Source organism: Scophthalmus maximus, chromosome 20 (assembly GCF_022379125.1).
Source record: "Scophthalmus maximus strain ysfricsl-2021 chromosome 20, ASM2237912v1, whole genome shotgun sequence".
NCBI lineage: Eukaryota > Metazoa > Chordata > Actinopteri > Pleuronectiformes > Scophthalmidae > Scophthalmus > Scophthalmus maximus.
This window is the reverse complement of record NC_061534.1, coordinates 1,256,517-1,277,500: the sequence shown is the minus strand read 5'-3', so window position 1 is coordinate 1,277,500 and position 20,984 is coordinate 1,256,517. Positions and strand designations below refer to the sequence as shown.

At 43.9% G+C, this 20,984-nt stretch overlaps 1 protein-coding gene across 2 annotated transcripts in view; it reads right to left on the bottom strand.

The window, feature by feature from the left end:
* The window catches only part of dcc (DCC netrin 1 receptor), a 155,402-nt gene that overhangs the window by 36,238 nt on the left and 98,180 nt on the right, over positions 1–20,984 (bottom strand). Inside the window, exons 13-21 of one of the 2 annotated variants that reach the window (XM_035608910.2) lie at positions 18,548–18,689; positions 16,612–16,722; positions 14,548–14,742; positions 12,996–13,091; positions 7,786–8,024; positions 5,678–5,816; positions 2,177–2,284; positions 913–1,107; positions 771–803 (exon numbers count right to left, since the gene is read on the bottom strand). In XM_035608910.2, coding sequence (XP_035464803.1) covers positions 771–803; positions 913–1,107; positions 2,177–2,284; positions 5,678–5,816; positions 7,786–8,024; positions 12,996–13,091; positions 14,548–14,742; positions 16,612–16,722; positions 18,548–18,689 — 1,258 coding nt within the window. The remainder of the gene's footprint in view (positions 1–770; positions 804–912; positions 1,108–2,176; positions 2,285–5,677; positions 5,817–7,785; positions 8,025–12,995; positions 13,092–14,547; positions 14,743–16,611; positions 16,723–18,547; positions 18,690–20,984) is intronic. The other variant, XM_035608911.2, reaches the window with a different exon arrangement.

The window sequence follows — 20,984 nt, the reverse complement described above, 5'->3', positions numbered from 1 at the left end:
CTGATAATTCAGTTCTTCTCATTCTCATTCTATAGTCTAGACCAGTCGAACACAGCATCTGATCCAAAAGGGACGGGTGGTAGACGGCTAACATCTACAACAGTAGCCTTTTTTTGTATATACAATCATAAAAGACATTGAAAGTCGTCGTTATCGTCGTGGATATATTGTACAGTCTTTAAAAGTCTCTAGCTTAAAGGGTTCAAATGCTACTTCGTGTATGAAATCAGCGATCTGAGCGCGTTAAAGGAGAAACATTCTTTCCTCTAGTGCGTTTGAGGTTTTTTGTGACTCATCTGCTCATTATAAGAAACGTCATTTATCAAACTCTCACGTTTCCTTCAGGAGCAAAACACAGCGACGTCTTGAAGGAGCGAGGAAAAGTAAAAAAAAACAGAAAAATAGATGACAGAAAGATGAAATGTGATTCAAAGATCAGAAGCGATGGATAACATGAGTGATATTATTTTTAAATCCTGATGAAAATGATCATTTTTTAATTGAAACATGACTAGAAGTGAAGCTGAAAGGTTTAAAAGATGAAGACACCGAGTTAAAGAACATTGGAGATTGAAGAGGATTTGAACGTGAAGACAATCTGACTTGAATTAGAGATGACAAGACTGATTTTACATCTCAGTTAATGAGCGGAGCTGAACTGCGCATAAAGTAAAAGATGACGTGTTCCAAAAAAATCCGATGAAGAAATAATTGGCGAGGTGAGAAGCTGAGACGATGCTCCAGCGGGCGGAACAACTCCTAACTCCTACCTTGATCATTAGCCATCTTGTCCGGATGTTCCACTGCGGGGGGAAACAGAAAGTGAGACACGAAGAGTCATGAAATATGAAACAAGGAGAGGAACTTCCAGACGAAGCACGACTCGTCTCCATCTCACACTCGGACACAGACCTTTGGCGGTCCTGAAGTGGACGGGCTCGGACAGCGGCCCGACCCCCTTGGCGTTCTTGGCCTGAATCCTGAAGTAATAAACCGTGTCCAGGTTCAGATCCACGACCTGGTGCGTCAGCCGGTCGCCGCTGATCGCCTCCATCACCCAGTCGTCTATGGGCATGTTCTTATCCAGCGTGTAGTACAGGATGTAGCCTGACAGACGGACGAGATCAGAGGACGGACACATGTCGTGTTCTGGTGAGGAGCAGGGTGATGATGGTTCTCTGACAGGAACGTGTCGGCAGTCAGGTGGAGTTGAAATGCATTTTTTAAAAGGGTCATCAATGTTAAATGGGTTTCGGATAAAGATTCTACTCAGTTCACATCGGTGCAACGCGCTGAGTTTCAGAGTGTGATACAAGATTTATACAAGAAAATAAGATATTTGTGAAAGATTCAAAAGAAACACGGCGTTTGATCACAGAATAAAGACAGACACTTAGGAGGAAATGTTAAACAATTCGAGAAAAGACACGTTTCTTTATATATCGAATAGTACAGTCTTTGAAAACATGAAGGTATAAAACATTTGATTTGTGTGTGTTGTGCTGTGCTCCCGGCGGGGAGCGTTTGATTCGTCCTCCGAGACGCTGCAGGAGCAGAGGAGCTTGTTAAAACAGACGGGTTTACAGCCGGGTGGATCTCCCAGGGGGACTTACATGTAAGTGTGTGTGTGTGTGTGTGTGTGTGTGTGTGTGACACACAACATACACAGAGGATCTTTTATTCTTGCACATTGTGTTAACACTTGTATTGGGAATTTCTAGATGCCAAGTATTCTGCTGAATTACTGTGACCACCCCAAGAAGTGAAGTATTTGTACACGGAGATTTGAATTTCGTGTCACCGCGTTACCCTCTTGCTTGTTGGAGAAAGTGGAAGGAAGAAAATATTTGCTTCATTTGCGCGAATTACTGAACAAAATCATGAAATAACGCGTCACTCGCACCAGTAACGTGAGTGGACCCGACCAACAGATATCCGCCCGTTCTCTGTTGGATGCAGACATCAGTGATGTCGCTACGCTAATTGGCTTTCGCGACATATTTGAAATATTTAAACCAGAACGAGTGAATCACATGACGCAAATTTTGTGTCTTTGCGTTACTGGCGCTGCGTCGCCCCGCTGCCCGACTTCGTACGTAATCTCATTGCGCGAAAATATGGCTTGGTGTTTGGTGTGAACACACATATGATAAGAATGCAGACATTTTTTCCTCACCTGTGATTCGTCCGTTGGCCTCCATCGGCGGCTGCCAGCTGATTAAAATGGCGCGGGGTCGTCCCTCGCGACTGATCACCGTCAGGTCTTTGGGGGCGGAGCTAGGAGCTGTCACGAAAAGGCAGAGTTTAAAAAAACGGGATTTCTTAGTTTCACTTGATCGAGCTGGATGTCAGCGATGACTTGTGTCATATATCTGTCAGTGGAGTCCTGTTTTTTTTCGGGACACTTGGACGTAACGGCTGACGTGATCTTGGGCAGTTTGCATCCTTTGATTAGCATGAACCAGGTGAGTCTTGTGTCTGGTTCTTTCTTTACCCAGAAGCTGGATTTTTATTAAATTGAAACACAACTGGTCCTTTAGAGAATAGGTGGCAATTCCGTGGCCTCTCCTTACGGAATATCAGACTCGGAAAACACGCTCAACAGCCCAACATTAGTCGATGAAACTGCTCGTTGAAACTGACAAAGTGCTGGAGGAGTTACAGCTGAGGCCGTTGGTGATGTTGACAACCTGTACTTCTCCGAGGGAACTGTGCGGTGCATTTACCTGCAGGGGAAAGTGTTGGTTTCAGCATTATTATATCTTAATCGCATATCGAGGTTAAAACCCGAGCTGCTGAGAGGTCGACAATTCCGCTTGATCTGCACCAGGCTGAGAAGCATAATCATTTTTTAATAATAGTGAACTAAGCTGAAACAAAAGAAGGTTGAATATATTTTTTTCCCTTAGCACAAATTAAAGGCCCTGAACAAACACACAGGGTCGCTGAACTGTTCCGACTGATTTGATGGATCAGAGGTGGGCGGAGCCATGTCGGGGGGAAAAAACACGGAGGCCTCGACCTTGACTTTTCAAATTAAAAGCCATTAGCAGCAGCGACAGAGCCGTCAAACGCCTTCCATCTCTCGAGTATATCTTGTGAAGTAGACGTTAATGGGATGTTTTCCATTTCTAAGCTCGTAACTCGCAGGGTCCCTCAGGTAAATGTCCTGGAGCCATTATTCTTTTCATGATGAATTATTTAAAATCCACCTCTGAATTTTGGCATTAAAAAACATCACATACCTACAAGAAACTGAGCGCTGGGGAATATTGCAATGTGCCTCTCTGATATTTAGCCTGTTAGCCCGATAGTGAGTCAAAACCAGACATATGTTGTCAGACAAATAAACTAAGTCATAAACTCTTGTCCAGAGCAGCAGAGGAGCTAAATGTACAACATCATGAACTCTCGTTAGGTATTTAGTTCAAACTCTGATGACAAATTCATAAAAAAAACAACTTTGAAAAAGCTTCAAATTGCTTCAAACAAGAATATTAGTGTTAGGAAATCATTTCCAACTCCAGTCAACTGTTTGATGGTTCTGTTCTGTTCTGGTCAATAACGTTTTCCAAAGTCAAAGACTTTTTCAGAAGTCAATAACTTTTCTTTAGTCAATATCTTTTTCCTAAGTCTCTAGCTCACTTGTTTGTATGGACCTGTGCTGAACATTGGAAAAACCTATTTTTTTTTAATAGCTGACTTGACTTGAATAAACTAAACAAAAAAAATCAGTCTATTATTAAGTAATTTTCTTGCAATGCAAAAATTTGCCAATCAGAAAACTCCATGCAGTTTCCCCACCTTCATGTTGGGGCACAATGGTCTCCATGGTTTATCCTCTGGGGAGACCATCATATAGGCATATCTTTTTAAACGTATTTTATCTACTGAACAATAAGTGGAAAAATTGTCTTGATGGTTGAAGTAATAGAAAAGTTGCAGGGATTAGAAAATCCATTAGGGTTCATCCTCTGGGGATCAGGAGAATCCACAGAAATAGAGTTTTGTTTTTGCTCAGACAGTGTTAAGTGGCTGTTTAATGGTCCTCTGGTGATACCGACAGATAATAAATCATTCTGCTGGTGTGTTTCAGACTCGACGGGTGATCATTTCTACCAGCGAGGTGTTGTGAGCCGCTGTTAAAGAACTGTGTTTGTGTCCAGAGCTGGTGGATCACTGCAGGGACCGAGTGGGCTCAGGCCGTCTGCTCGCTTTGAATGTCAATGTATTCCGGCAGGGGCCCCGGGGGGCCGGCGGGGGCAGTGCAGTTCACGCTTAATTGGATGACAAATCCGCCAAACATGATTGTAAACATCCTGAAAGGGGATACCCTGACATTTTGATTTCAGTCGGTGGCTTGGTTTCACCGTTTGCAAGACCGTTGTCGCGGAGGTGGAGGGATTGAGTTTCGTCACGACACCTCAACATTAGCCCTGTGCATCCATAAACAACTTATTAAAAGTCGTCTCTATTCACGGGGCGGGAAAGGAAATGAGTTTGGCTCTGATATCGTTGTTGCGGTGAACCCTGGTTTCTTGAACCTGCCCTCACTCAGACTATCCTTGTTTTTTTCCCAGATTGCAGAAATGCCCCAGAGGGGAAACAGAAAAACTGTGAACTTTATACACCGGGCTTGTTGTTTTAGATTCCAGTGAAGACAAAAGTGCTCCAGGAGTAGAGTAAGAATCACCCACTCATTCCAAAACTCTGAAACTAAAATCAATCTTGAGCCAAAGGGTCACACTGGAACGTAAGGTTCATCGTTGCCTTTGGATTTTTATGCTCCACATTTCTATAAAAAGAAATTCCTAGATAACTGAAGGTTTCTTTTAAATCAAGGCCACAGACTTTTCTCTTTAAAATCAAATAACTATGTTTTTAACACTGCCCTGCATATTGTATGTCTAAGTCTATTTGAAAGTATTTTAATTAATTTTTTTTTATATAAGTCTTATGTTGCTTTGACATTATGTCTTCAAGCCTTTCATATCTTTTATGAAGCGCTGTAATTTGCAGGTGAATTGTGCTCGGCTCGGCTTGTTTTTGCCTTGACCTTTGGGAACCAAGTCATTTTTTCTCCGCCGCCACACCAGAACAGAATCAGCTGCTTCCTTCGTGTTGCACCATCAGTGACTCATTCACCAGCTGTTTAACTACCTGCTGACAATTAAAGTCCAGTCGCGTTCACACAGGTGAACAGCAGGGCCGTAATAAAACCAGGTTTGTGCTGCTGCCCTCCTCCAGCACCCAGACCTATAGTGCCTCCTCATGTGTTGTATCAGATTCTGTACATAATGTTTGGGGGGATGTTGGAGGTTCACGCTTCAGGTTTTTGGAAGTCAGTCAGAGTTGGGAATGCTGAGAGATAGAGATAGAGCAGGTTGAATGGCCAACAACCGACTAAACATTTGAAGCACCATATCGAGCCGTGGACACGTATTCTTCATCACACGTCGGGCCTAACATTTAAATACGTCAAGTTCGACATTTGCTTTGCAGTAACAGCCTCTCACCAGCAGGGGAGCTGCAGCCTCATCAGCAGCAGCCTCCGTGAATTTGGGTTAGAAAGTTCGAATTTGGGTCTAAGGTTCTCACACACACACACACACACACACACACACACACACACACACACACACACACACACACACACACACGTCTGAGAGAAACTTACCTGCTTCGTACGTCGTGGCGTGTGCCGTCATGCTCCACGTGCTGGACTTGCGGCCTTTGGTCACCATGACGGCAAACTCGTACATGGTGTTGGGCTTTAGGCCGGTGACGGTGTGGCTGAGAGCCGTGGTGTCTGCGGACTGGACACACAACAACACAATGGTAGGATTAAGAAGTTTGGAGTACAACCAAAGAAACCTATAGTTCTCGCTTTGTCCTCCAAAACTAGGAGGATGGTCCACTACATTCCAAAGTTTATATACAAGTTGTCAGGATTGTGGACTTTTTTTTTTATATATCCTGGTTGGTGTGTTCTCCCGCGTTTCCCTTCTGACAACCAACCTCGTCGTAGTTCTTAAGGACCAGATTCTACACCACTAGTACGTCGTATTACCTCCAAGTACTAACCAGCTCACACTGTGTTCCATTCCCTGGACTCCGGATTCCAAAGTTCCCAGTTTTGTGTACAGCACTTACAAATTATTTGTATTGAATACTTGAAAACCAGGACGGAACGGTGGTGTAGTGTTTAGCACTGTCGCTTCACAGCATGAGGGTTATTGATTCGAATCCTGTTTTTGGACCAAACAACCAACCCTTAAAGGAAAAATGGGTATAGATGATGGATGGATCCGTGACTCTGTTCAGCAATTTGAGTTCGACTGTTCAGCAAATCGTAGCAGACACATGAGACATTCCGCAGGAAAACATTTCCTTCAGACACTCGTCTGTTGTGTTTGTACTTTAAAGATCATATTAATACTTTGACGTTGGTGAATATTAACAAGCCCCCCAAGGCTGAATAAACTCAACAGTGTTTTTTCGCTTGAAGAGCAGACTTCTTGTTTGTCACCGGGGCTCAGAGAAAATGTCTCATTCTCAGAGCCTGATGGAAGACTCTCTCTCTCTCTCTCGCCATGTGTCTACCTCCATCTGTGCTTTATTAAGGTGAGCAGACTGTCTGCCCTTGAACAAATTTCTCATTTCAACTGTTCTTGAAGCAAGAGTTCCCGTTAAAGTCAAACTTTTTTTCCTGAGGTTCAGAGTTTTGTTTGAGGAGAATAAATCTCACCAGGCCGGAACGGGTGAACGTGACGAGATCAGTGAAGGTTTTTTGTCAGTCAAAATTATTCCAGGTTATGTTTTTACTACACTGTCAAACAATCTGAGATGTTTCTGTCAACGGGGAATAGTTTTAAAGACACGTCTTGATCAGAGTTCAGTTTTCCTTCGGGATGTTTTCTCCTCTTGTTTGTAAAACGTTTTGATCTTAATATTGAACTTATTGCCTCGGCTCCCTTTAGGGAAAATCCTGCTTTAAACGAGAGTAGACAGAACAGACCAAGGCAGTTATGACGTTTAATCCCCAGCAGATGATAATCCAGTTGTTCTGGTAACGTTTCTTGTTCAGAAGGTGTAACGGGGTGAACTCGACATGAAGGAGGGGGACAAAGAAACATAAGCGTCTCATCGCAGGATAACTATAATGTCACTGTCGCAAGGACGATATGGGTTTGAGTTGACCTTTTCAAAAAACACTCAGGATTTGCCTAATGGCTTTTCTCAACCTCCCACAATAAAGCTTTCAGAATCAACTTTGGCCAGACACAGAAAATCGTTCTTCTCAAACCCGAAGAGGTCCGATGTTTTGACGCCACAATCAAATTTACGGCAGGACGTGAAACCACTTAACGGCCCTTTGGGGGTCATCGCGACGGCGGATCTCAGGAAAAAAGAACCAGAAATCGTTCATGGAACAGAGACTGATGCTTCACCTGACAAGGTGACAAATATTTCACGAAGGAAAATCATGATAATTAAACGCAGGATGATGCGCAGGTTCTCTATCCTTCACAACCTGATGAGCCTCCGAGATAAATTGTAGATGCTAATGTCCGACTGAAAAAAGCAACAGTTCATATACAATATCTTTGTAATTGCCTCCCAGGTAACGTCTCAGGAACAGGCCTTGATCTGAAGAAGGTCCTGTACCCGAAACATCACCTGGGAGCACCAGGTCATGTCAACACCTCTGGTTACCACGACGACACTAAACTAAGATGGTGATCATCTCCACGTAAACGTCGTAGATCGCCTGTCTTGTCTTACCTTGTACTTCCCGCTGGTGGAGTAGCTGGTCTTCCACTTGACGGAGTAGTACCGCACCTCAGACGACTTCTGGTTCTTGGTCATGGAGTTGTCGGCCCAGGAGACGCGAACCGAGTCCGAGGACAGGGCCACGGCCTGGACCCCCACCGGGGGGATCATGGGAGTGCTGGTGTCTGGCATGGGAGTGGGGTATTTATCAAAGAGGTGGAAAAGGTCGTCCTCGGATGGGTCTATGGGGTCTGGGTGTGGGGCGGGTTAGCCACGGTAACCAAGGTGATTGGGAACAATTAATGAAGTTGCACAGTGTAATGAGGGAGTGATAATGAAGGTTTATATATGGACACATATGTTCAGATCAATATAAGTTTGTGCGTGAAAATGTAAAAGAAGAAGCAAAGACGATGAATACGTAAGATGACATGCAAGTTTTGAAGTACAAGGAGGCAGCCATGTTTGTTTGAGAAGAGGGACGAACGAGAGGAGGAGTGGATGAAGCAGGAAGTGAAAAACAAAGAGGAGAGAAGAACACAGAGTACAGTAAGAAGACAGTGACAGAAGAAGCTGTCACTCTAAACAGGAAGTGGAGCCACAGATCCACAGAACCACCTTGTTCTTGAAGAACCAGTTACAACCAAACACAACCAAACATTTTTCTATCTATGGATCTGCGGCTCCAGACGAGATGCTGCCTTCAGGTGCTTTTGATTAATTGAACCTAAACTGAAAATTATTTTCACGTAGAAATACCACTTCGTTAAATTCAATTAACCTTCAATTCCTCTTCGTAGTTTAAGCTTTAATCTTTGTGAATCAAATTTACTTCTTGTCAATGTTGCTGAGAAAATAAACCCAAAATAGTCTCCGACATGCAGCACCTGAACGCCTCACAGGAGACTTCAGAACCAGGAAGTTCCGACAGGAAAAAAAAACACAAAGGCAGCAGGACATGAAACAGAAGCTATCAGATGCTATCAGATGCTATCAGGTTCTAACAGAGAGCTAGAATGAGAGGAGATAAACACAGTCAGTTGAAGTATAAAGTATTCAGCAGCTGCTCTGCTGATTCCAGCTCTGTAACCTCTGATCTACTGAGAGACAGAAACCTCCTGGAAGCTAGAAACTGAGTTAGTGACACAGACCGTTTGAAATTAAAAACACATCAGCAAGTGAAGATAACACGGCTCAGTCATCTGGTTCTTGTGATTTGCTGAATTCATCAATGCAACAGGCAAGATGTCGGTTCAGGACAATTCCACAAACCTGCAGGTCAACTTTCATTTTTTCCATCCTACTCGCCACGATATGTGCTGTCGGCGACTATGGCTCAAGTCTGGGCAGCACATGGTGGTTGTGACTGTCCCGACTCTCAGGATGTTTCGTCTAGTTGTACGGCTGGTTGTCCCTTTGTCCTAAGTGTACTGAGCGTACTGAGTGTACAGAGCGTTTTCTTCCGAGAGTCCGGCGATAGGCAGGTTTTTTGGGGACACCATGCACTGACCACTTGTTGATCTCTGCAACGAACCAGAAATCTGCTCATTATATCGAGCCCTTGTAATAAATACTTCTGCCTTAAGAAATCCACGATGCACGAACTCCGTCTTCCTGATGGCGAACAACAACGACGAGTGTATAGGCCACACCCCTCGCTGCACTGGCAGTAAATGTAAATGACACAGACTGGGTTTCATCAGTGACGCTCTAACAGTTTTTATCTTATTTGTAAAACCCGGATCCCTCGGCGATACACTCCAGACTTTTTCTAATCGTGTTGTTGAACAATTTTCTGTCCCCGAAAAGCTTTTGTTTGATTCGCTGTGTTGCTGAATTGGCAGCGTATTTCTATATGATGCACGTTTTTTAATTGATTTCTTAATGTGTGTGTTTCATTTGTCATTTTGTTTGGTCAAAGAGGAGAGAGGACGGACCGCTGGTGTTTTTTTCTCGAGCTGCAGCGTTTCTCTCCTCGTCTGAACAATGAACAGAAAACGGCACGAGAGGTTTATCGTGAGCAAACTACCAGAGAGAATCAACACCGACGTCTAATGTGCTGCTGTTGAAGAGGGATGTACAGCTGCAGGCCAACACTCAGACGGAGAGAGAGAGAGACTGATGAGAGATGGATAGATAGATGGATGGAGAGAGGAGAGAGAGAGATTGATGACGGAGGTGTGGAGCTGCAGGGGCGAGCTGCAGCAGGCGCTGTCGTGGTTAAACTGCTCGTCCAGCATCACAATTAAGCTCCACTCAGGACGGAATACTGATGAGGGTGTAGGACACGCCTCCTCCCTCTCCTCTCTCCCTCATTCTCCCTCTGTTCATCCTCCCTTCCTTCCTCTAACCTTACACCCCTGCTCCTGTACTCATTCACACCTCCCCCTCTCTTCCTCCCTCCCTCCCTCTCTCTCTCTGCGGTGCTCCAGTCCTTGATTAGATGGGAGCTTGGCAGTTGGTCTGGGATCAGTTGTGTCTCAGCGTCGTGCAGGCGACGAGGTGAGGACGAGTCAGTCTATTAATACGGAACCCGACGGTTAACGAGCCATTTTTTAAGCCGCTCGTAAAAAACTCTCTGAGCATCCGGTCGCCTTAAAAAAGTGCAGGAGATTCCAGCCTGATCCTGACGATCTGACACCATGTGTGTGTGTGTGTGTGTGTGACTCTGTCGGTGACCTTGTCTCGGCACCTGAGCTGTCACACGACAACTTCATGTCACCCAGCGTGTTTGCGGCGAGTTCCACGTGTCCCGAGAATCTCTTTTTTTAAATTCCAGACGTGTCTGCGCATCTCTTCAGTATTCCACGTGCACTATCAACTGCTCCAGATGTACCTATGTACTGCCACAGAATTCCAGATGTTTAAACACAGATGACATACAAAGCAGGCGTGTCTACAGAATTCCAGATGTGTTCATCACCTCTACAGGTCACCACATGTGCACTCTGACGTGTGGGCGTGAATCTCAAAATCTGGATATGCTTCCACATTACAATCTCTACAGCAATCCAGATGTGACTGTGTATTTCTAAAGAACTCCAGATGTGACCGTGTATTTCTAAAAAACTCCAGATGTGACTGTGTATTGCTTAAAGACTCCAGATGTGTTAACAATCTCTAGAGAACTCCAGGTGTGAGTGTTTGTTTCTAAAGAACTCCAGATGTTCACAATCTCTACAGCAATCCAGATGTGACTGTGTATTTCTAAAGAACTCCAGATGTGACTGTGTATTTCTAAAGAACTCCAGATGTTCACAATCTCTACAGCAATCCAGATGTGACTTTGTATCTCTAAAGAGCTCCAGATGTGACTGTGTATTGCTTAAAGACTCCAGATGTGTTAACAATCCCTAGAGAACTCCAGATGTGACTGTGTATTTCTAAAGAACTCCAGATGTGACTGTGTATTTCTAAAGAACTCCAGATGTTCACAATCTCTACAGCAATCCAGATGTGACTTTGTATCTCTAAAGAGCTCCAGATGTGACTGTGTATTGCTTAAAGACTCCAGATGTGTTAACAATCCCTAGAGAACTCCAGATGTGACTGTGTATTTCTAAAGAACTCCAGATGTTCACAATCTCTACAGCAATCCAGATGTGACTTTGTATCTCTAAAGAACTCCAGATGTGACTGTGTATTGCTTAAAGACTCCAGATGTGTTAACAATCTCTAGAGAACTCCAGATGTGACTGTGTATTTCTAAAGAAATCCATCCACATCCAAACATTACATACAGTGTCTGTGTTCCGCTCCAAGAACAACTCCATGACTAAGAACCAGAAGTCGTCTGAGGTGCGGTACTGCTCCACGAGTGACGTGGCAGAACATCAGGCGCCGACGTGGCGTCGTCTGGTCCGTGTGCTGCTCAGTGTGAACACGGGACCTTGGAAGGTGTTTTTTTTTCTTTTTCAGAAAAGTGAAAACTGAGGAACATTAATAAATCTGTGTGCTTACAGGAGCAACCGGTCCTTTCTCTCCTCCCCTCATCGCTCGTCTGTCTCCCCCTCTCCGCAGACACGATGCCCTCGTTCTCATCTCTCTTCTGTCCCTGTTGTCATAGTTTTCTCTTTTCTCTTTCTTTCCTTCTTTGAGTTTTGATTAAAGTCCATCAGAAGAGTGGTCTCTGCTGCTGCTGCTGCTGCTGCTGCTGCTTTTTCTCTTCTTCTTCGTGTGACTCTCATCCCTTGATGAGGGTTGAAAAACCTCAGAAATGTGGCGTTTTTATGAGAGTAATAAAGGATTTATGTCGGCTGCACGCTGCCGGCTGAGCGGCGGAGGCCCGGCTGTTTAATTCATAAGATGAAACTTGGCTGAGAGTTGGATGTGTTTCATTTATCTCACTTCTACAGTCGGCGGGAAGAGCTAATGAGTCTCTCGCACACACACACACACACTATATCTATATATACACATACAGCGTATACATGTAACATGCACACAGATGGTGTTGTGATGTGTGAACAACTGTTAGTATCACTTATAAAAAATAGAACACGCAGTACTACAGCAAATCTATATTTGCTGTAGGAACCCGCTGCTGCTACATCTGCTTCTCCAGCAGAGCTCAGCTGTGACCCCGCCCACAAGTTCCCAGAAGTGAAATTCCAATTCAATCCTTATACAAAGACTTTTAAGACCGGAAGCGAGCCAATCGGCTACGAGATGAATCGTTAACATAAAACATTTTATTATTTCGGATCAAAAAGAAAATTGGAAAACGGAAAAAAAGGCAAAGGCACAAGACTGTGTACGTAATTATTGTGAGGGCGAAGGAAACCACTCGTCCCATAATCCATCCTAACGCCTTTCCAACGACGTCCAACCGACAGTTTAGCTCTTTCTTCTTGAAGTCAACCTTCATCATCATCACTGTAGTGTTTATTTTGTTGATATAAGTCTTGTAATTTATTGTAACTTGTGTTCCACTGCTTAAAGCATAACGCTACCAGTGAAGTTACTGCTCAAGACACTGGTGCTACTGCTACATCACAATACTACTGCTACTACAACTACGGCTGATGATACTGTCACTAGTATAACCATGTATTAATGTTATTACTGCTGCCCTGCAATTTTTTCAGTGTATCATCCCGATGATATGGAACATGTTATTAGTTCTGTCACCACGTTGTGTGATAACCGCTCATCACTGTACTTTATAGACACCAATCGCTGAGACTCTCATCGGTGACTCGTGTGTGTGTGTGTGATTCTACCTGTCAGGGATCGAGTGACGGCGCTCTCGTACAGGGGAACGCCCTCTCCGGCGTTGTTGAACGCCTTCAGGGAAATCACGTAGTGCGAACTAGGTTCTGAGTGGGAGACAGAGAGAATGAATTCAAAAATGTTATTCAGCACATACACAACATTGTACATCGTCGTCTGAAGATGCAGCGCTGAGCTGCACTTTGACGGTGAAACGGTGAAAGTTGTTTCCTGAACGTGAGTTCCCGTCAGCCGTGACACAAAGACGTCAGACGCGTGTGAAAACATGGACACGTGAAGTGATCGTCCCGCCGCCGCCCGTCACTCTGGACGTGACGCCGCCGCTGCGCGGTCTCCTTGTGGCGTCGCATCAGTTAAACCAACGTGCTCCCCTGACGCCTCGCCACATGAATTAATGATCACTATGAATTATAAATGCCATGTACATATGTGCGCTCGCTCCCATGTGTGCATGGGACACGACAGCTGGAATTTAATTTTTTTCATTACTCCTCCATTATGAAACTCGAGACGAGGAATATTTGCATCCGCATACGGAAAAATATTCCCCCCATTTGTTATTGTCTTGGTTGGCATGCGAGCGGCTCGTTGCGGTCGCGGGAGACAATGTTTGTTTTTTGTTTTTTTCTTTCTCGAGCTCGCACAATTAGATTTCCACCTCGAGCAACGTTCTTATTAAAATCTTTTAAATTATTGATTGTAATTAAATTGGGATTTTAATCATCATGATAAATTAATGGAACAGGGGAGCGATGTGTCAATATTGGCACTTTGTCGGCGGCAGCATGCCAGGTATTCTTTGAGACAGTGATAAATAATTGGATTCAGTATTTCTCCAGCGGAAATAAAAATTCTGCGTCATTTAGCATCGTCCGGTACGAGTGACCCAAAATCTGCATCCATACGTAATCTCATCACCGGGAAAAAATCTGCTTCACGATTGGTGTGAATGCCACATTACACCTGAGTTGCCAACAGTTTATTAGTTGCTGGTGTAGCATAGCTAGCTAGTGACACTTGAACTAACATAAGTGCAACAGACCTGTTGACCACCACTGTCAATTTAACATGTTTAAGCTAATATAAGATATAAAGGTGCAACTAGCTAGTAGTTTCCTTGCTTCCTGCCTTTGCGCTAAGCTAGGCTAAACGCCTCTAGCTAGTAGTTTCCCCTTGCTTCCTGTGTTTGCGCTAAGCTAGGCTAAACGCCTCTAGCTAGTAGTTTCCCCTTGCTTCCTGTGTTTGCGCTAAGCTAGGCTAAACGCCTCTAGCTAGTAGTTTCCCCTTGCTTCCTGTCTTTGCGCTAAGCTAGGCTAAAAGCCTCTAGCTAGTAGTTTCCCCTTGCTTCCTGTCTTTGCGCTAAGCTAGGCTAAAAGCCTCTAGCTAGTAGTTTCCCCTTGCTTCCTGTCTTTGCGCTAAGCTAGGCTAAACACCTCTAGCTAGTTGTTTCCCCTTGCTTCCTGCCTTTGCGCTAAGCTAGGCTAAACGCCTCTAGGACTCTGTGTCTGCATTGATCAAACTGACTCGCCCCCCTTCCCTCACCCAGGTTTTCAATGGAGTAGTATCTCTGCTTGCTGTCCACCCGGACCGTCTCGGCGTAGGGGCTCCCCACCCCGTAGCCGATGATGTAGCCGCGGACCAGGATGCTGGGGCTGAGGGGCGGAGTCCAGGACATGATGATGCTGTTGGGCAGCGGCCTGACGTGCAGAGAGCTGGGCTGGTCGGGAACCTGACTCTCTGAAAAACACACAAACCAAGAAACGTTGTCAGTTAGTTATGAAGCTAAACCTGTTTGCAGCTGCAGCAGTAGCAGGTACGCTACAGAAAGCCGCCTCAGCTAACAGATGCTAACCCTGTTAGCTGCGTGTCGAGCTTCTAATAAGGCCCTGACACTTTGCGTTATTCCTCAGCGCCAGATTAGATCAGATTAGCGTGGTCTCGGTTCCTCGGGGGGGAAGGGAAACGTTCCATATCTCTTTATTGAGTGATAATCCATCGAAACGAGATTTGCGTCTCCCTCCGTCTCCGGCCTGGAAACACAGTTAGCATGGATGTGTTTGGTTTTTGTTTTTTATCTCGGCAGCTTCCTGCCGATCAGAACGTCCTCGTCGTCCTCCTCCTCCTCCGAGCTCCGGCCTGAGGTCAATGTTTCTAATCACGCTGCGACGAACAAACGCCTGCGTTATGTGGCGCCACTCTAGTTCCTTGACTTCAGACCTCCAAGAACCATATTTGTTTTATGACAATATGATTTGGTTTTATTCGTTTCTCTGTGAAACAACTTGTATCAAGTTGAATATTTAGCTGAGCGGGCCTGATGGTTTTACTGGTGTTTGTCTTTTGTTTAAAAATGGTTATGTTTTCACCCCCGTCTGTCTGTCTGTCTGTTTGTTTGTCAGCAGGATCAAAGATTTCTGCAAAGATGTTGATGTAAAAAGAAGATCAGACATATTTCCTGGACTGATATCTATGAGTGTGCAAGATCTGGTGCGGATCTGGATCCTGCAGATTTTTAAATGTGGTTTTTCGACGGAGATTGTGATTTCGGGCTCTGCAGTGTTTTGTTGGCTGAAGATCTACTGACTGACATTCTTCTTCTTCATGTTTTAAACAGCGGCTCCATTAAAGAGCAACCAACAAACCTGATGAATGAAACTTTGAAAGATTACAATTTTTACCACTAGTAGACTGAAAAAAACAGGTTTGGGGTGTGGAATGATTTTGATGTTTGTTGTTAACATCGCCTGATGGTTGTGTAGAAACATTTTAAGTGGTTATTAACGTACAGTATGTCTCCCCAAATATAATTTGTTGGAGTTATAGCATTCATGAAGACTTAGTTCTTCCCTACATCTCGTTATATTTGTACATTTTATTCCACTATCCAATTACTTATTCAAGGCACATTTTAAATATTTTAGAGAAAGAAATAGTTTAATTTTTTTCCATTTGAACCAGCAGCTTTTAGAGTTTAATCTTGTGAGTGTATGATAAAAAAAAAAACATCCCCAAATGTCAATTCCATCTTGACTCTACATGCCGTTGTTTGGCAACTGTACGAGTCCATCCAGAGGTTTGTCCATCTGCTGCGCCCCGTCGTCATAATAACCATCTATTAAATATTTACACTGCTCATAAATGATGAATCAAGGGGCTTAAAGTAATGGATTACCTTCTGTTTTAATTATCTCTTATTTGATCACCAGCTTCTTTCTTTTCTCTCTCATGTCCTCTCTTGTCCATTATCTTTTCCCTCCCCTCTCTCCTCCCCCTCCTGCCTCCAGCCTTCCTCTCCCATCCATCCCCGCTGCCCTCTCCTCCCTCCATCCTCCCCCGAGGCGAAAGCTTCCCTCCATCCATCCATCTCGGCCCTTAACTGGTTAAATATTCATGTGTGTTGGGACACTGGAGGTATTTACATGCTGTTGTACAGATTGCTGCCGCCCCCCCAACACACACACACACACACACACACACACACACACACACACACACACACACACACACACACACACACACACACACACACACACACACACACACACACACACACACACACACACACACACACACACACACACACTCACTCTCTCTCTCTGTTCTTACCGTCCAGGTCGTTCTCCGGCGTCTCAGCGGTGAACCAGTCGCTGGCTGGACCTGTTCCATTGGCCGTCATGGCTGCTACCTGGAAACTGTACTGACTGCCTTTCTCCAGACCTATAGATAGATGAAAAGATGGATAAACCTTTATTTCTAAATGTCATGTGATTCGTTTGCTTCTGTCTGACTAATCAGCATTTCTTCATCTGCGACGATGAAACGCTCTCCTCCGCCTCTTTTTGCCAAAGTCCTGATTATTTCTCCTCTGATCTGACTTTCTCAGTACCAAGCAGCCGTCCATCATGGGATCATGGGTATTGAATTGAGAGTCAAAAGCACACAGACCCGAGAAGCTTAGAAGAAAATATTGATTGAAACGGATGGAATGACGACTTTTCAAGAACCTTTATTGAAATAATCACAGAGATCTAGTCGTGAACAGATCGAGGCGTAGACGAGCCTGTAGAAAGATTTTGATTTTTATAGAAATTAATTTAGATTAGAAGAAGCAGGACCGAGTAACAACCCACCGTGACGTCACCAGTTGGTCTTTTGACGCCTCGAGTTTCATATCATGACCAGTGCCATGTTACCTTTTTTTTTGCAGCGACGCAACATAGAATTGGGGGCGTGGCCTGAGACTTAGAGCTCGCCCACCTACACCTGCATCCACGCACCGATTGGACGGCACCAGTTTGAATCATCGAGGCGGTCGCTAAGCAACATATAATTGTGTGTCGTCAGGAACAACAACGGTGGAAAGAAATAATAACTGAAAATGTTGATTCTGATAATTGTCATTCATATTATTTCAGGCCAAATGTGTAAGAAGTGAGTAAAATTAACATGAAGAAAGAATAAACGTGTCAAAACCTCTAATCTCCTCAGACAAGCCGCAATTTCTTTTATCTTATTTATTGAAATTCATCCTTTTTTTATTCTCAGACAGAAAAAGAGGGTGATTATAGCTGACAGCAAACTCTGCACACACACACTCACTCACTCACACACACACACACACACACACACACACACACACACACACACACACACACACACACACACACACACACACACACACACACACACACACACACACACACACACACACACACACACACACACACACACGCCTGTCACTTGGGAATGAATTCCTGCGCGATGATGACGGCTGAAGATAACCATCAGTGGAAAATAATGAAAAGGAAGATCAGTTTCATTTAAATCCTGCAAACCTGAAATTGAAATTATAGCTGGTGGCAGTTTGGACGCACACACACACACACACACACACACACACACACACACGTAGATATAAACTCATGAAAATGCAGATATTCGTTGGCAAAAGAAAACACAAAGAAATGAAACACACATGAATCCTCTGTCGTCCGCACACACACACACACACACACACACACACACACACACACACACACACACACACACACACACACACACACACACACACACACACACACACACACACACACACACACACACACACACACACACACACACACACACACACACACACACTAAATAAATTCTTTGTCTCTATTTTCAACATTCACGTTGTCGGAGGAACTTCATCAGCCTCAGACGACTTTTGGTGAAATCATCTGTTGATGCTCATATTAAAATATATCTCTGCAGATGTTGACTCACTGATCTCGTACTTTTTCTTTTTTTTATAGTTTGGACAAATCCCTCAGACTGATTAGAAAACCTGTTTTACTGTCTGCTCCAGTTTTATAGATTTTATTTGGAGGGGAAAACGAGGACACAAGGTTTTATGTTATTTATCAACTGCTGACAAATTCTCTGTGTCCTTGAATCGGAGGGAAACTTGACGAAAACTGCACTGCTCAGCTGTTTCTGGTTTTTTAAAAACAGAAATCTTTGAATATGTGGAGTAAGTGAGATGAAACTGAGGCCTCACCTGTGAACAGGTACCAGAAGTTGTTGGGCTCGATGGCCTCCTGGTCTCCACGGCGACCTGTCTTCCTGTACTTGATCTTGTAGGCGGTGATGACGCCGTTCTGGCCGCTGCGCAGAGGCGGCTGCCACGAAACCTTGATGCTCTGGAAGACAACGAACGCAGAGAAAAAAAAGATTATGAACTGACCGAACGGCAGGATGACCTCTGACCTCTGACCTCTGACGTGGAGGGACGACGAGGTAACGACAAGCGAAAGAACCAGCGCCCACGCCTGAAGACTCCCTGCGTCCTGACGTCGTGTCAGAAATCGAGGATGAAAGTAACGTTTCCCTTCGGCATGCCTGTCTGACTTCTTTACATTCAACAGTTCATGTTTACGTGTGTGTGATTGTTCAGAGGAGGTTTGTCGAGTGAATATTCGCGGGTTATGTTTATTTGTGCTTGTTTTATTATTCACGTCATTCGCGGGAATAATAAAACAAACGATCCTGCGGCCAAACTCCTGTTTTTATTGAACCACTCTGGTGAAAATGCTGTAGAGGTTTAATTCTCACTCTGTGTGTGTGTGTGTGTGTGTGTGTGTGTGTGTGTGTGTGTGTACCTGTGTCTTTATAGAACACATATTTCAATGTGTGTGTATCTCTGTGTGTGTGTGTTTATTTGCGTGTGTTGCATGAATCTTAATTGCTTTATTTGCATGTTAACAACCCACCTCTGACACACACACACACACACACACACACACACACACACACACACACACACACACACACACACACACACACACACACACACACACACAGATGTTTGCTCTGCCCCCAGTGTGCTCTGCTCTGTGAGGCAGCTGCCATCAACCACGCTGATTTACTCAGCGTCACCACGTGTGTGTGTGTGTGTGTGTGTGTGTGTGTGTGTGTGTGCAAATGAACCAGTTTGTTTAATCATAGAATTTTAATAAAATACCAAACAATGAATATAAACGTCATGTAGTGAAAAAGGAATTAAACAAAAAGTGAACTGGACACTCGCTGGCGTCCTATTTTTATGAATTTGAATTAGTTCCAAAAATGAAACAAGAACAGAGGCGTTCAGACTCCGGTACCAGCTTTGGGAATATGAGTGTTTCCTTCCGTCAGCTGTGGCGTATAAGTGATCGGAGGCAACGAGCAGTTTAAATATTCATCCGGTGTCACCGTGACGATGGTCATGGAGGAATTCATTAACATTTAGCTGCACCTGTTCCCTCGGCCGCTCCTCATCCGGCTAATTGATTAAGGCAGAACTGATTACAGAGGGGGGGGGGGGGGGGGGGGGGGGGGGGGGGGGGGGGAGAGAAATTAAATAAATGTGCGTGTCGGCCAAATTCCTCCACTCTCTCTCTCTCTCTCTCTCTCTGACCGGGTGTCATCACGCACTTCATTAACCAATTAGCCACTTTGACAGGACACAGTTGGATGTGAGGTCTCCATGGAAACGATGCAGCCGTCGCATTCGTGTCGGAACAACTCCCACAGCGACGCGAAGAGGCAAACCATCCGTGAAGAGGAGGGAAAAGCACCGCGACACCTGGAGGGAAAGGGACACGCCTCCACCGCAGGAACGACGACGTTCATCGTCGGTGATATTAATAATGTCCCTGTGCTGTAATTACAACACCGTCTTACTGCTGCTGCTGCTTCCACTTACAGTATATTACTGCTGCTGCTGGTGTTTCAGTTGTTACTGCTCTTCATGCCCCCGATGCTCTCATAACGAGACAGGCCTGGCAAAGATACTGGTCCCTTAAATATCTCTATCCTATCTCACAATGTTCAAGAAAGTGGTTTTGTTTTTTTGTGAAAATGTCTACATTATTTTGTATAAACTTTTATATTATTTCGTTTTTTTTTTTTTTATTATTTCGTGGAAACTTCTTGGTTTTTTTATTTCTTAGAAACTTCTTGGTTTTTTTATTTCTTAGAAACTTCTTGGTTTTTTTATTTCTTAGAAACTTCTTGGTTTTTTTATTTCTTAGAAACTTCTTGGTTTTTTCGAGAAAAATTTTTCATTATTCCGTGAAAATGTTTTCATTATTTCGTGAAAATGTTTTCATTATTTCGTGAAAAAATTTACATTATTTTGTGAAAAAAATTTACATTATTTCGTGAAAACTTAAAAAAAAAATTGTGAAAAAAAGTACATTATTTCGTGAAAACTTTTACATTTTTTCGTGAAAACTTTGACGTTATTTCGTGACATTTTTCTTCGTTTTTCGCGAAAACGTGTTCATCATTTCGTGACAACTTTTACATTATTTCGTAATTTTTTTACATTATTTTTTGTTATTTCGTGAGAAGTTTTTCTTGTTTTTTTCTTGAAAACTTTTAGGTTTTACGTGAATTTTTTTGTCATTTCGTGAAAATTTACATTACTTCGGAAAACCTTTATTTTTTTTAAA